The 16,889-nt window shown below is 40.8% G+C and overlaps 1 protein-coding gene across 1 annotated transcript in view; it reads right to left on the bottom strand.

Annotated features, from left to right (window-relative positions):
* Positions 1-16,889, bottom strand: part of LOC143297338 (kinetochore-associated protein 1-like) — a 63,521-nt gene that overhangs the window by 14,744 nt on the left and 31,888 nt on the right. Inside the window, exons 36-47 of the mRNA XM_076609631.1 lie at positions 15,958-16,151; positions 14,236-14,334; positions 12,442-12,570; positions 11,807-11,923; positions 10,980-11,089; positions 10,231-10,399; positions 9,428-9,508; positions 5,249-5,350; positions 4,481-4,571; positions 3,364-3,422; positions 2,292-2,562; positions 1,570-1,643 (exon numbers count right to left, since the gene is read on the bottom strand). Of these exons, the coding sequence (XP_076465746.1) occupies positions 1,570-1,643; positions 2,292-2,562; positions 3,364-3,422; positions 4,481-4,571; positions 5,249-5,350; positions 9,428-9,508; positions 10,231-10,399; positions 10,980-11,089; positions 11,807-11,923; positions 12,442-12,570; positions 14,236-14,334; positions 15,958-16,151 (1,496 nt within the window). The remainder of the gene's footprint in view (positions 1-1,569; positions 1,644-2,291; positions 2,563-3,363; positions 3,423-4,480; positions 4,572-5,248; positions 5,351-9,427; positions 9,509-10,230; positions 10,400-10,979; positions 11,090-11,806; positions 11,924-12,441; positions 12,571-14,235; positions 14,335-15,957; positions 16,152-16,889) is intronic.

Here is a 16,889-nt window from a genome sequence, read left to right as displayed (position 1 = left end):
AGAAATGTGATGAATGATCTATGGTGTGAGATGTGGTGAAAAAAATCATATCTGTGGTGTGAGATATGGTAAAAGAAATCATCTATGGTGTGAGCTGTCATAAAAGAAATCATCTATGGTGTGAGATGTGGTTAAAAAAAAATCATCTATGGTGTGAGATGTGGTTTAAAAAAATCATCTATGGTGTGAGATGTGGTAAAAGAAATCAGATCTATAGTGTGAGCTGTGATAAAAGAAATCGTCTATGGTGTGAGATGTGGTAAAAGAAATCAGATCTTTGGTGTGAGCTGTGATAAAAGAAATCACATCTGTGGTGTGAGATGTGGTAAAAGGAATCAGATCTGTGGTGTGAGATGTGGTAAAAGAACTCACATCTATGATGTGAGATGTGGTAAAGGGAATCGGATCTCTGGTGTGAGTTGTGGTAAAAAGAATCATCTCTGGTGCAAGATGTGGTAAAAGAAATCATCTCTGGTGTGAGATGTGGTAAAAGGAATCAGATATATGGTGTGAGATGTGGTAAAAGACATCAGATGTGATAAAAGAAATCATATCTATGGAATGAAATGTGGTAAAAGAAATAAGGCACCTCTGGTATGAGAAATGTGAGAAAAGAAATCAGATCTTTCATGTGGGAAATGTAAAAGAAATAAGATCTATAGTAAGAGAAATGTCATGAAACAAGCAAAATGCATGGTATGAGAAATGTCGTAAAACAAACCAAACACATCAAATCTATGGCATGATAAATGTCATAAAACAAATCAAATTTATAGTATGATATAAATAAAAGAAATAATAAGATCTATGGTATGATAAATGTAGTAAATGAAACAGATCTATTGAAAGAACGCTGTGTTAAAAGAAACCAGATCTCTGGTATGTGAAATGCAAAATAAATTGGCTCTGTGGCTGTAGTTTGAGCAATCATCATTGTGCAAGCTGGATCAGCTTTGGTGGCAGAATGGTTAAGACACTCATCTGCCTATACAGAGTCCATGAAGGTGTGGGTGCAAATCGTGTTCTCACCCTCTGGAAAATCTGAGTGTTTACTCATTCAGATGAGACAATAAACTGAGGTCCCGTCTGCAGCATGCACTTGGCGCTCTGAAAAACGGCCTAGGGCAACAAAAGGTGTTGTCCTCTGGCAAAATTCTGTTGAATAAAATCCACTGTGATAGGTACACAAATATCCACCACAGGTTTTATTTTTTTCCGTCAACTATCCCTCAACCAGAGTTCATAAAAGTCATCAAATCTACTGCAGTGCACAGAGAACACGCCATTCATTTTTCCAGATATTCTCTTTCTTCACATATTTAACTAGCTCTGTCTTTTCCCAACATCCAAATCTTTAGCAGTGAGCTAGCCATACAAAAACTGACACTGTTAATGCTGTTGTGTCATCATCAATGCTGTTAAGAGGTCCTGGCTTCAAATCAGAACAGTCTGGAACAATTACGCTTTTTTTTTAACCAACAGACAGTAACACCAAATTGCACTGGGAGAGAGAAAGATCAGATTAGAGATACAAGAAAAAAAAACATCAATTAATCATAACAGACTCACATTCTGCTCACAAATTTGGTACCACCTCCGAGCAAATTCAACACACCCTTGGAGCCCAAGCACTTTGTCTCCACCTGAAATTTTAACATTTACTTTTCTTTCAAACACAACAGGTACAGATAAGCAGTGCAGTTCTGTATTGTAAAATTAAATCAGTGCTTTCTAACCAGTGTTGTTCTTTTACTGTTCTGGAGAAACATGAAAACAAGTGTATGGGATGACTATAACAGGGATATATAATATACACACACTCACAAGGAGCATTACTCCAGTGTGCCTTACATAAAGCAGAACCTTTTCATTATGTCTCACATCAATACAACAAAACTTGCACTCTCTACACACCTTTATTACATACAAATATTCTTACTCTTTACAGCCCTACCGCCTGCACATCAAAGCTGAAAACATTCCAGTAAAAAACAAAAAAATGCGGATAAAAAGAAACACCATAACCATGACCATGACACATGATCACCAATTTCAGGAAAAATCATTAAAAAAAAAAAAGTAATAAGACACAACTGTAGTCACATGCACTGAACCTTGTGGTACCTTTGTGATCAAGTGAGCTAAAAAAAAAAACACAACAAAAACACCGTCAACTCTAATTCACTCAGGCAATGAAACACAGAAACACACACACACACATAGATACACACACACACACACACACACACACACACACACACACACACACAGAGGGACACCAGATCACTCACCCATGGGCAATTCGCGGACGACCCAGTTCGCGCAGGCCAGCGCCATCTCACAGCTCTTGACGCAGTTCAGCAGCTGCTGCACCCCCTCCAGCATGTGCAGGCTCACCTCACTCACCTGCCAGCTCTTCAGCAACGTCACCTTGCCCTTGTCCCCCCGCCCACCGCCACTGCCACCCACACTGCTACCACCCGGGGTGGAGGTGGTTGTGTGGGACACGTGCCGACGCACAATGTTCTGCACGGCTATCAGGTACACTTCATCTGTGGATAACTGCAGGAGAGGCAAAAAAGAAAGAATGCTGGTGAGATCAAGACAAATAGAGGAGTTGGATCCTAGCATACCTAAATATATGTCACACGGGTTTGTGTTAGGTATGAGACTGATTTGAAGGCAGGATACTTCTGCTAAATTCCAAGAGTCAAAAGGTAAAATGTGTAAAAAAATGAATGGGGATCTCATAACATATTAATGGGGGATATACTCAACAGCTCAGTTGTACAGCAGGAGACACATAAATCATTCCCCCATCATGATCATGATACAATATTTAATTTCCTTTCACCTTTTTGGGGGTACAGAGGATTACAGAGGAACCTAATAATACATTAGACATGAAAACAATAAACTGCCTCAACAACACTCATGTGTCAAATTCAATGCATAACAATTGCATGTTATATCAGTAATACAGAATACCTGATCATCTCAATGAGATAAATTCATTCTGACCCTATTACCCAAACGATTTCTCAAAATGCATTCACATTTTCAAAACATATAAACCAATAAAATAATAATGACACAACCTATAGAATAATAATGAAAACAACCCACATCAATGTTCTCTTTAAATGTCATACTACATAGCTGAAATACATATTTTAATTTCAAATTTATGGTCTTTCTAACAGAGAATTGCCATTATCATAAACTATAAAACTGAAAGCAAAAGTTTTCTCGAAACACAAGTTGGTGTTTTTTGTTGTTTTTCTTTTTTATTTGTTTGTTTGTTTCTTTGTTTCTTGGTTCTGTTTTTTAACTGAACAAGAGACTGGCCACATTAATGCCCACCTCCAGAAGCTGTGCGATCTCAAGCCACTGTGGAACACTGTCAGCATCCAGCTCAGGAGCTGTAAGAACACAATTCCATTCCATGTGATTGCATTGATACTGATGTACTAGCAGCAGCAGTGGTAGTAACAACAGCTGTGATGTCATATGTTCTTGCACATTTTTTATTTGATGGCTGGGTGGAGAACTATTACCCTACTTGGTATTTTGTCTGATAGCCAATGCTTGTGGAAATAACAGCAGCAACAAAACAAGGACACAGAAAGATTAGTTTACAGTTAAAACATGAAACCTTGTGCTTGCCTGTGTGTGCGTGCTTGTTTGTGTGTGCGTGCGTGCGTGTGCATGCATGTTTTTACTTGTGTGTGTGTGTATGTGTGTGAAAGCACAAGAATTGCGAAGCACAATTCTTGTAAAAGTAGGAGCAGCAGCAAAAAAGCATTAATAAAATCAGCCTACAGTGAGAACTGGTGTGCAGTGGTGGTAATGTGTTCGCCTAGGAAGCAAGAGAATCTGGGAGTACAGGTTCAAATTCATTACTCACCAGTATTTTCTCCCACTCCACTAGACCTTAAGCAATGGTCTGGATGCAAGTCATTCGGATGAGACGATAAACTGAGGTCCCGTGTGCAGCATGCACTCAGCACACATGAAAGAACCCACCAGAAGAAATAGGTTATTTCTGGCAAAATTCTGTAGAAAAATCCAACTTGATAAGAAAACAAATACACTTGCAGGCAGAAAAAAGGGTGGCGCTGCACAGTAGAGAAATACTCTCCATGGGGACAACTGCCTGAATTTCACACACAGCAATCTGTTGTGATAAAAAGAGTAATAAGAAAATACAATACAATAGAGAAATCATGTATGCATGTGTGTCTGCATGTATGCGTGTGCACATTCATTCTTGCATGTATGTGTGTGCATATATCTATATGTGTGAATATCAACAGGAATGAAAACATTTCATGCAACAACAAAAATAATGGTTACAAGCATATTTTTTTTCTCTGGTAATCCATTAAATTCAGCTGACTTCTTCGTTTTCCATCCATGAACAAGTGAAAAGAAATGAAACATGTTTCCAAAACATAAGGGAAAAAATCCTTTCACTCACTGATGATTTTCCAAGGCTCCCCCTCCAGCAAGGGATGCAGTGGTATACGCTGAGCAGACCCCTGTGGCAGCAAGTCTCCGCCGTCTCCACACTGCCACCACAGTCAGGGTTTTCTCAACTTTCACCTCACTCTTGTCACAATGAAAGAGCTGGCTTTCGGTTTTTTTACAGACATGTTTACCCTCCCAATGACCAATCTGACATTCAACACAAAACCAGTAATCAAAATAAAACTACTGAAATATAGAAATGTTAAAATTACCAACAATCACTCATCTGATGCCTCAACGGAAAGTCATAAAGTGAAAAGACCTAAAAACCCTGCAAAACTAAGTCATATAAAGGATTACTTTTGTAGGCAGGGTGGCTTGTAGCAAAAATCACAGTGTTTTGCCACAGCAAACATAGTTCCTGGTTTCTAACGGGCTAATATTATTACCACACAAGTGAGGCTTGTTTACATGTGACAAAGAACACATTTGTACTACTTTCACAAGACAGTTATCTTCAAAATTCTGTGACAATTCTGAATGCTTTTCAGCGCATAATTTTGTAGAAGGAAAGAGGACACTATGAAAAATGCGCCCATAGGAGGTGTGTTGTATTTTGTTGTATTCTGTTGTTCTTTTCTTTTCTTTTTTTTTCTTTTATTTGTGTGTGTGTGTGTGTGTGTGTGTGTGTGTGTGTGTGTGTGTGTGTGACAGTGCACACACATGTGTGTGAGTGTATGTGCATGTGTGCATGCACACATGTGTGAAACAGTATTACCTCTTCCTTGTGTTCATGAGCAGCGCCGATACCAGTGAGCTCAGTATCTGAGGGAGGGGTGCGGCGAGTGTACATTTTCAGTAAAAACACCAGCTTCAAGCCCTGAAATACCACCAACAAAAATATATGATCAAATAACATGTACATTTATCCTGTCTCTGACATAAAAGCCAAACAATTTTGTTTGTGGATACCACATAGATAAAGATTTTCCTATCAAACAAATATATCTATTGATAATGATAATAATCATCATTACCTTAATAATGCCTAGTGATTCTACTTATGTAATGTTAATCCCTTTGGGAAAAGGTGGACAGGCTGATCACCCGTGGACTTCTCCTCGTGGCCAAAAGTCCTAGGACAGCACGGCACTGGCAAGTGCAACTCCAACGGACTGCTTTTGCTCTCGCTCTGCGCGCAGCATGGACTGACCATCACCAACACCCTCTTCCAACAAGCGGACAAGTACAATAACACATGGATGCACCCCTGCTCCAAGCAATGGCGCATGCTGGACTATGTGATTGTCCGGCAAAGGGACAGAGGTGATTACACGATGTATGAGAGGAGCAGTCTGTTGGTCGGACTATTGCTTGGTACACAGCAAGATGAACATCAGACTTGCATGCAAGCTCCAACCAGCCAGGCAGAAACCCCCCAGTAAGCTGAACATCCACCGCCTCCCTATCACCAAGGACGTGCTGCAGCAGCAAATCCAAGCAGCTCTCCAAGAAATTTCTGCAATGACTGATGTAGAAGAGGTATGGAGCACCTTTAGAGATGCTGTGTACACAGCAGCAGCTGACACTCGGCTTTGTACAGAGGAGCCACAAAGACTGGTTTGATGAGAACGACTCTGGAATCTCCAAGCTCCTAAACACACTGCATATACAGCATCAGGATCACATTTCCGATAAAGACTGCCAGAGGAAGAAGGACCAGTTCTTGCAAACCAGGCAAATCATACAGAAGAGGCTACGTGAGATGAAGAACACCTGGTGGGAGAGAAAGTCCAAAGAGCTTCAGTCCGCTGCTGATGCTCACAACATGAAGACCTTCCATGATAGTCTCCAAGCTGTGTATGGACCGAGAGTCACAGGATCAACCCCTGTCCGAGACTTGGACCAGACCACCCTCCTGACAGACAAGAAAGACATCCTTGCCCGCTGGGCAGAGCAATTCAAAACCCTCCTCAACAGAGACTTGTCCGTATCTGACGAGACAATTGCAGCCCTCCCACAGCTACCAGTCAATGACTCACTAGCTGTCCCTCCCACCAAGGCCAAGACCTGGAAAGCCCTGAAGCTGACAACATCAAGAAAAGCACCAGGAGCGAATGGAATCCAGGCTGACATCTACAAGTATGGAGGCGAGGTGCTGACAGACAAGCTGACCGCCCTGTTCCAGCCTATTAGGGAGAGAGGGGAGATGCCCCAGGATTTCAAGGATGCTTCAATTGTCCACATTTACAAACGGAAGGGAGACAAAACATCCTGCAATAACCACCGTGGAACCTCTCTCCTCTGCATCGCCGGCAAGATCTTCACCCGCATCATACTGAACAGACTGTCTGACCATGTCTCCAACACAGTCATCCCTGAAGCGCAGTGCGGCTTCCGCTCAGGCAGGGGAACATGTGACATGGTGTTTGCCTACGCCAGATGCAAGAGAAGTGCCGTGAACAGAACAAGGAGCTCCACATGGTCTTTGTAGACCTAAGGCCTTCAACACTGTGAACCACCATGGTCTGTGGAAGATCCTCCTAAAGTTCGGCTGCCCAGAGAGCCTAATCCAGCTGATTGCGTCATTCCATGATGGCATGTAGGCAAGAGTACAGGAAAATACTGACATGTCGGATCCGCTCCTTGTGGTAAATGGAGTGAAGCAGGGCTGCGTCCTGGCATCCACACTGTTCTCCATTCTCTTCTCTGCCATGCTGATTGACGCTTTCCAAGACTGTGACCGGAGCATCTACATTCAGTTTCACACAGATGGCAAACTTTTCAACTTGCGGCGACTCCACACCAAGTCCAGGGTGTTTGAGGCACTGTTGAGAGAGTTCCTCTTCGCTGATGACTGTGCGTTTGCTGCACACACCCAAGAGGACATGCAGTTCATTATGGACAGGTTCTCAGCCTCCTGCAGGCACTTTGGACTCACCATCAGCCTCAGCAAGACCGAGTCCATGTACCAACCAGCTAGTTCACAGAACGCCAGTGCCTGCCCCCCACCTGCAATCAAGATCGATGACACAGAGATCAAGTCAGTCGATAAGTTTTGCTACTTGGGCAGCACCCTATGCAGCAACGGAGCCCTTGATGCAGAAGTGATGCTGCGCATCGCCAAGACTAGTTCCGCCTTTGGCAGACTCAACAACAGGCTGTGGAACAACAAAGGCATTAGGATAAGCACCCAAATCAAAACCTACAGAGCTGTTGTGCTGACCACCTTGTTGTACTGCTGTGAAACATGGACGACGTATAAAGTGGCAAGACAGGGTCTCCAACTTCCAGGTCCTAGAGAAGAGCAGCCTGCCCAGCATCGAAAGGCTGCTGATCCAGTGCCAGCTACGCTGGACAGGACACATTGTCCGCATGACAGACAGCAGGATCCCGAAGATGCTCTTGTATGGCCAGCTGAAGGAAGGCCACCGCGAACTTGGAAGACCCTGCAAGCGCTTCAAGGACACCTTGAAGACGAACCTCAAATCCTGTGACATAGACACCACTTTCTGGAAAACTGATGCCCTTGACCGCTCTCGCTGCAGGATGCTGTGCTCTAGTGGCATAAAGACGTTTGAAAACAAGAGAACGCTGGCCATTAAGGAGAAGCGTGAGCGAAGGAAGCAGGGTTCAACTTCTGGAGACGTTTTCCCTTGCAACACCTGTGGGAAGTGCTGCGCATCCAGAATCGGCCTCTTCTCCCATATGAGGACACACACTGACAGATAAGCCTGCCTGCCTACTCATCCGTCGGTCCGACGGGAGACTCCATCATCACACTTCCCATGCCAAAGAGTAGCAAGCTATCACCAGAACTGAGACACCCCTGACAATCTCTACCTTATCCAACCAGACCCTTTACCACCATCAATTAAGCACTGTGCATCCTCATTCCATGACTCACCAACATAACCATACCATTACCTAAGGATGAGCTCTTATGAGTATAGGTTGGATGTGATAAGTATATTCTGCCAGACTGTAAGCTTCAGAAGAAGTGATGATTATGATGCCACAATAATGAAGTGTGTACCATATCAAAACCACATAAAAAATCAGAAGAGGAGGGTGACAACTGCCCTAATGGCTCAAATAGGGTGACCTAGGTAGATATGGCAGTAAATGTCAAAATAACGGAGGTTCCCTTAGAACCATCTGCCTCAAATCTGTGAAGTAAAGGACAGGAAAGCATTTCCGAGCTTAAGGGATAAGAAGAAGAAGAAGAAAGGTTCATAAGGGTGGGAGATATTGACTTTTTGTAAATCTGAAAAAACTGCTGCCAAAGTGTGTTTCTGAATACCAAAACAAAGTGTATAAAAGAAAGGGGGAAAAAAGCCAAAATGACAATTGGGAAATCATAAACTATCTATATAATACAGAAATATTCCCACGCATGGGTTCATAAAGGCATTTTTGGAACACCACTGGGCTGACAGCAGGATATGATTGCTACCTGTCACTGGCCATAAAATAAAGAAAGGCAGAAGTGCTCAGCATGTAAGCATTAGAAAGGCCCTGGAAAGTAGCATGGCCTAGATGTCCAAGTACTATATTGGCCCAAAAAATTATGGAGACAGAGCAAACATACCAGTAATGGATGCTGTAGTTTGACACAGTACAGTATATGCTGAATGCTCACACACTGGCAGACAACCTTAGAAGTACAGAGATGCACAAACATACACACACACAGAGGCACAGACAGTCACAGACACAAGACACATACTCTCTCACACACACAAACACACAGATCACACATACATGCACCAGCAAAACAATTCACACAAGCACAGACACACAGACACTCTCCAATATCACTTAAAGTGGAAAGACATCAAACTGAAAAACATCCATACACACACATACATGCATGCATAAACACAAATGCACACACATGAGGGCATATGCACACACATGAATGTCACCGACATATCTCTCATATTCTAATTCTCACTTTCTCATGCTGTGGGGTGGAATCCAGCCTGTTCATTTCCCCCAGCAGGAACTCAATGACTTCATACTCATAAGGACTGGTCTGCACAGACACATGGCAAGGTTAACCCTCAACAAATGAGACAGTGACAGATTTCTGGTTTAGTCAAAAACATAGCAACTTTCACCTTCTACAAATGTCACAAGTACCAAATTTCGTCTTTTTCTTAAATCATTTATTGTTTAACCCTGTAAGCAGTCAAAACTACTGGACCAATCCACCACCAGCTATCAGTAAACTTGTAACAAGACACTTGACACAAATCCTTTGCCAAAAAGTTGCTAACATTCAACAGTGTTCACATTCCCATTACCACCATCTTTTTTGAAAATTTTGTGTGATTTCTGACCCTCCTAAACAGAAGTAAGACTGTAGTTTACAACTAAGAAGTCTGACAAAACTCAGTGAAATATTTTTCTTTCTGTAGCATCAAAACCCCTAGGTGTTTGTGAAACGGGTTTAAGATGTGTAAAAGGAAACCCTGCACTGCCTCGAGGTTCAAAACTCATACCTGTTTTCATATGGTTTTCAGTTTATACACGAGAAAAACTTTTCCTGTTCAATACCCCTGTTTGAAAATGGCTTTCATTTTGTTCAAGTGAGGTATATCTCAAGCTTCAAAGACCACAGCTGTTTGTATGTGGCTCTCAGTTTGTTGAAAAGAGCACCCCTCCTCTTATATAAAACTTCAAAATTCCTGTCAGTATTAGATTTTCAGTATGTTTGAGGCATGTCCCTCCAGTGTTAAGCTCCAGAGTCGCTACCTGTTTGTATATGGTCCTCAGTTTGTTCAAGAGGAAATCCCTTCTGTCCCGAGCCTCCACAGCAGCCACCACTGCCCTGGCCTTGCTCAGCTGCCAGGGTTCAGGGGAGGTCTTCAACAGTTTCTCCAGATACACCAGCAGGCTGTCCTCTGCTTCCATCTTAAAATCCCTGTGGGGACAATAGTGTTTGTTCGGTTTTTGCACGTGTTTTATACAGGACAAGAATCAGACCCTTGCTGCAGTCTGCACCAATGGGTCACGGCATGGTATGTGTAATCAAATAGATATTTTAGAAAGTACAATACAGTAACAGAATGTAGTCAAACACAGTTCAAGATGTCTAATGCCAACATTACATTTAGCAAAGATGAAAAATTGTCAACAGGTTTTCCTGCTTTTTTCCCAATAATACTGAAAGCTAATATCACTGACCTGTGTACTCTCTTCCTTATGATACATAAAATCAAAACGGAATGAAGTACAAATGAGACAGAAAAGAAAGACAGAAATGAGGGAAAGAGTTACAAGAGGAAAGAGGAAGAGAAAAACAGAATTACAGACTGATGACATGAAAGAGAAATGACACAGAGAAAATGTGTGACAGACTATGTTAAAGATTTCAAACAAGACAGAAAGGAAAGAAGAGAAAAAACAATTAAAACAAAGACTAAGCTTTGCTGCAACAGGTCAAACTGTGTGTGCAAAAAACACAAAAAAAAACAAAGCAGCATCACCAGTGGTGCACTCACACAGAGAACTCGGCCACCATCCTGACATCCACCTGCTCACAGCCAGCCATGGCTGCTATCACCTCATGCTTGGCTGACATTCCTCCTTGGAAGGCTTCTTTGAAGCTGATCTGTTCCCACAACATGTTAGTAAGTCAATAATTACACCTGTCTATTCATATATGATAAAGAAAAAAGTTTATACCAATAAAAATAATAATATATCACTGGAGGTGGAAACAAATCAGAGTAAGCCACACACACACACACAGATATACACTTACAAACATACAGCATATGAGCTCACACAACTTCATGCATGCATGTATAAACACAGAAACACATTTCAGACATAAAGCTCTTAGTTAAACACAGACACAAATATATGCAAAACAACATACAACTAAGGCAACATTCATAAAAACCATGAAATCATCTGTTCTCCTGAAAATTTACATAAAAACTGTAAAATCATCTTTGTTCTCTCAAAATAAAAACTGTAAAATCATCTTTGTTCTCTCAGAAATAAAAACTGTATAAGAAATTTACTTAAAAACTGTAAAACCATCTTTGTTCTCTCAGAAATTTACTTCAAAACCACAAAACCATCTTTGTTTTCTCAGAAATTTACAGACACAACAACACCAGTAGTATTACTGGAGTCAGGTCTTCAGTAGCTCATGACAATGTTAATAATGAAATGCAGTATTCTGCAAATCTACCCTTATATACCCCATTATTACACCTTAACAGCATAATCAGTTTCAAGCTATTGTAAATAACAAAATAAAACTGATGATCGAAATGTGAACTGCTGCACTCTTACACAATGTCGTTTCAGTATGTACCTTAAGTTTGCCCAGACGAACCCCCCAGGCTGCGTTGATCTCCAATTCCTGACAGGTAGAAATCAGCTTGCTCTCTCTGAGCAGGTGGCCCAGAGCCAATCCTACACTGGCTATCACCTGTCAGATACACACACACACACACACACACACACACATGCACATACAAATGCACACAAATTCATGCCTGTAGACCCATACGTGTAATGTTCCCACTGTCTATTCCTTCAGCACATATTATTCCACCAATCTAGAAAGAAAGAAATGTCAACAATTCAATCACTTTTCTTGCCAATAACCACATGACAGGGTGACAATAAATGCTCAGGATAAATGTCAAAAATATCTTGTGAAGAATCTGAGCCGAAGCTAAAAATCACCCATAAATACAAAATTATAAACAATCACAGTTGCTAAAATAAAACATAAGCATTTGGCATCTCTGAGAGTATAAACATGAGCCTGCTTTTTGTTATAATAAGTGATTGATTCAATGACAAGTTTTACAGGTAAAAACAACAACAAAACAAACAAAAAAACAGGTGACATACCAAAACCCTTCACTGACACTGAAACTAGCTTCATTCCCATACATCTAAGATAATGTTTGTCTTTTTTTTTCTGGACATGAAATTTACCCCCAGCTTGCGGAAGTTGAAGTTACAAGAGGCAATGCTCTTCATCAAGCAGTCAATGCTGACTTTACGTGGTGTCGACAGGAGACACGCTAGCACCATCTTGTTATCCACTCGGTGAGCACTCAAGACCTGCAAGTCAGTTCCATAAAATCATGTTGGTTTGGTTTGGGTTTGGTTTGGTTTTCTTGCAAACTTGCTACAGACCTGTTCTAGTTGACTAACCAATCATCAATGCTAAACATTCAAGGATGTGCATGGATTGAAAACATGTTAATATCTTCAGAACTGTTGATATATGTCTAAAATATATATATTCCTTTGACCACAAAATGTAAGTTAAGGATTCATCGAAAAGAAAAGCGCAAACTTTCTGCACAAAAAAACAAACATTTATTTTGGTACTTGTGGAATGAATGAACAGGTCTGTGTTAAGTGTTCTGGGATTGGTTTATTTTCTCTCAAGTGATGGCCTAGAGTGATGGCCTAGAGTTATCGTGTCCACCTAGGAAGCAAGAGAATCTGAGCGTGCTGGTTTGAATCACAGCTCAGCCGCCGATATTTTCTCCCCCTCCACTAGACCTTGAGTGGTGGTCTGGACACTAGTCATTCGGATGAGATGATAAACCGAGGTCCCGTGTGCAGCATGCACTTAGTGCACGTAAAAGAACCCACGGCAACAAAAGGGTTGTTCCTGGCAAAATTCTGTAGAAAAATTCCATTTCGATAGAAAAAACAAACAAAACTGCATGCATGAATAAATACAAAAAAATGGGTGGTGCTGTAGTGTAGCAGCGCGCTCTCCCTGGGGAGAGCAGCCAGAATTTCACACAGAGAAATCTGTTGTGACAAAAAGAGAAATACAATACAATACACTGTAAAAATTACCCAAAATGAAACAAAGTCCATTTTTGTTACAACCAAAACACATATTCCCTTGAACACTTGTGCTTTATTTACCATTGCTCATGCTCCTTTTACAACCTCCAATAAGACCCTTCCTATCCTTACGTATAGTCATATAAAACTACAAGAAAATAAGTTGACTGGCGCAATAGTAGAGTGGTTAAAGTGTTAAGACTTTCAATCTGAGGGTTCCGGGTTCGAATCACGGTAATGGCGCCTGGTGGGTAAAGGGTGGAGATTTTTATGATCTCCCAGGTCAACATATGTGCAGACCTGCTAGTGTTTGAACCGCCTTTGTGTGTATATGCACGCAGATCAAATACACATGTTAAAGATCCAGTCATCCATGTCAGCATTCGGTAGGTTATGGAAACAAGTACATATCCAGCATCACACCCCTAAAAACACAGCTGCCTGGGGTAAATAAACAAAACGGTCATACATGTACAATGTCACATGTCTGTGTGAGTGTGTATGTCTGCGTGACTGAAACCTGATTGAATGACACAGGAAGCGAACGATGAGTGCCCAATGGCAGCTGTCAGTCAGCTCTACCCAGATAGACAGCCTGTTGTACAAATGCTTCCATGTTTGTAAACCGCTCTGAGCTTGGTATCTGACCAAGGATAAGCGCTTTATAAGTATCCATATCATCAAGTCTCCTCCACTCCAAATAAACATACAACAAAAGCTTTTAGAAAATACATATTATAAAATAAAGACATGAATAATAACAATAACAATATATTTTGACAGGCTACTTTGAAACCAAAAAAGCTGTGTGTGGTCACCTCTGCTACAATTACAATGTGATCAATCTAAAACATAACACTTTTGAAAAGAGACATTATCTCAGGCCAGAGGAGGAAATTCATGACAAAACATTCCAACCTTGAGCACCAAGGAAGACATCAGAGTGTGGAACAGTTGAACACCTCTTTTTTCAGCTTCCTGCATCACTGTCTGCTGTGCCTCGTGCCATGCCTTCACCTGTTGTAGGCAACATCACTTATCATTAGTATTATCATTACTTATAATTCAGCCTTCACCTGTTGTAGGTAACATCCCTTACCATTAGTATTATCATTGTTTATAATCCAGCCTTCATCTGTTGCAAGTAACAACACATCATTACTATTATTATTGCTTATAAACCAGGCTTCAACTGTCCCAAGAAACAACTCTTATCATTACTGTTATCACTGCTTATAAACCATCTGTCACCCGTCGCAGGAAGCAACACTTGCAGTTACTATTGTTATTGCTTACATATTATAGTCCAGCCTTTATTATTGCTTATAGCCCAGGCAACGACATAGGGTCACATCAGGGCTGAAAACATGAAACACCATTAATATCAGTCCAGTACAACCTGAAGAAAAAACATAAAATAACATAAACACTGGAAATGAAATTAAGCACAAATCCAAAAACATTTTCATACACTTAAACCTAGGACATGCCTCTGATGTTTACCATACTGTCAGCTTTTCACCACAGGAGTAAAAAAAAAATTTTTTTTAAATTTTAAACGAAAAAAGAAAAAAAAAGGAACAGCACAGAAATAAAATCAAACCTTAAATTAAATCAAAATTACATATGACAACAGGTGTGCAACAAAAAAAAACCCAAAAAAATGTCAGCTGGCAACTCACAAGTCCTAAACACATTAAAAAAATACAACACAGTATGAATGTGAAATCATCAAGTCCAGAAAAAAGACGACAAAAGTTCAAGGCTTTCTGGAAAAAATGTAGGTGAATGGAGCAGTAAAGCAGAATATAAGACAGGAAGAGAAGACAGAAAGAATAGGAGAAAGCCAGAAAAAAATGACTGATAGAAAAGAGGACATTTCCAGCACACGATTTTCAAGTGGGGACACTATTTAAACAGCCCCAAACATCCCCACGGGAGGTGATTATAACAATGCCAACTACCTTTTGAATATTGCCACTACAACCATAATCACAATTACACCAGAAATGACAATAAATCTTCATGTAGATTTTCCCAGAAAAAAAGAAGAACAAGACAATGAGAAAGATAGAGATAAAACGAGTACAAAGGACAATGTGAGAAACAGGATGGGAGAGCTTAAACTGAGAACACCAGTCATGTCAATGCAGGAAGACGTGCTTCCCTTGTCTCCTTCACCACTGTAATCAAACTTTGACTTTTTTGAGTCAGTTTATATATACTACTGCTTTATTTTGGTGTTAACTTTATCTGTTCATTCAGGCAGAAATGCCAAACATCTGCTGACAGACAGTATTGCCAAAAATCTGTACCCATCTTGTTTTATACATTGAATGACACAGAAAAAACAAATGGTGAGTGCCCAATGGCAGCTGTCAGTCGGCTCAACCCAGGTATGCAGCCTATTGTGCTAATGGTACCGTGTTTGTAAAGTGCTTAGAGCTTGGTCTCTGACCATAGATGGGTGCTATATAAGTATCCATATCATATATCATTCATTAAACTCAAACAGTAATTTCTTGGCATTTTCCAGAAATACTGAAACCCTTCTGTTTGAGATCCCATTCATGTGCTTTTTTATAATGAAAATTCATATGAAAAAAACCAATTCAATAAAAAACACAACTCCTTTATAACCTGAGAAGACTGGGGAAAGCCCATGTTGTGCTCCAGAAGCGACTGGCGCAGAGAGCTTGTGGTGATGATCAGGAATCTCAGTGCTAGCTGGAGATGGCTGTTTTCCCTCAGGTGAGAGACAATTGGCTGCAGGTGGCTGAGCACATTCTGAACCGATGAACTCTGCACGTCTTCTTCGTCACTGTCTTCACCACCTGTCATTAATGTGACATCACATCACAGGTGTTAGAAGGATGGATTCAAGTCAGTGATCTCTATCTTCTGTCTGGGAAATGTTTGTACCTTTTCATAAACAGAGCAGGTGGTTTTATCTTCAAGAAAGCAAGAGGGAAACAGCATTTTATTTTGATTTTCAATGTTCACTATCTTCAATAACACAACAAACATCTTCAGGACTTATCTTCGGGAAAATCAGTGCTTTTACAGCTGAAATATACCAAAACTGGAATGTGCGCACATGTGCATACTGATACATATACACACATATACAATAATGCAAGCTTGCTCACACACACCATATTCTCTCACACACACAAAAAGACTTCAGAAACTTGTAGAAATCATAGAATTTGATGAAGATAACATAATATTTCTGAAATTAGATAAAAGTATTTTTCTTCTGACAAACGTACATGTCATCATGTGTTATGCTTATGTCTGTCCCATAGATTTCCCATACTATGTATATAAAGGCAACACAATTAAATACACGATTTCAGTGATAGATCAATGTCTACTTCAGTGTTAGAACGATATAAGAACGCACATCTTCTCTGTGGTGACTTCAATGGAAGAACAGGCAAGCTAACAGTTGTGCTGTGGAACAGGATACTGATCACAATAATTATGCATATGTGTGTGTGTGTGTGCTCGCGCGCGTGCGTGCACGTGCGTGCGTGTGTGCATGTGTGTGTGTGTGTTCGCATGCGCGT

The sequence above is a fragment of the Babylonia areolata genome, chromosome 22 (genome assembly GCF_041734735.1).
Source record: "Babylonia areolata isolate BAREFJ2019XMU chromosome 22, ASM4173473v1, whole genome shotgun sequence".
In the NCBI taxonomy this organism is placed as follows: domain Eukaryota; kingdom Metazoa; phylum Mollusca; class Gastropoda; order Neogastropoda; family Buccinidae; genus Babylonia; species Babylonia areolata.
Note: the sequence above shows the minus strand (reverse complement) of the source record. Positions and strands in the feature narration are given on the sequence as shown.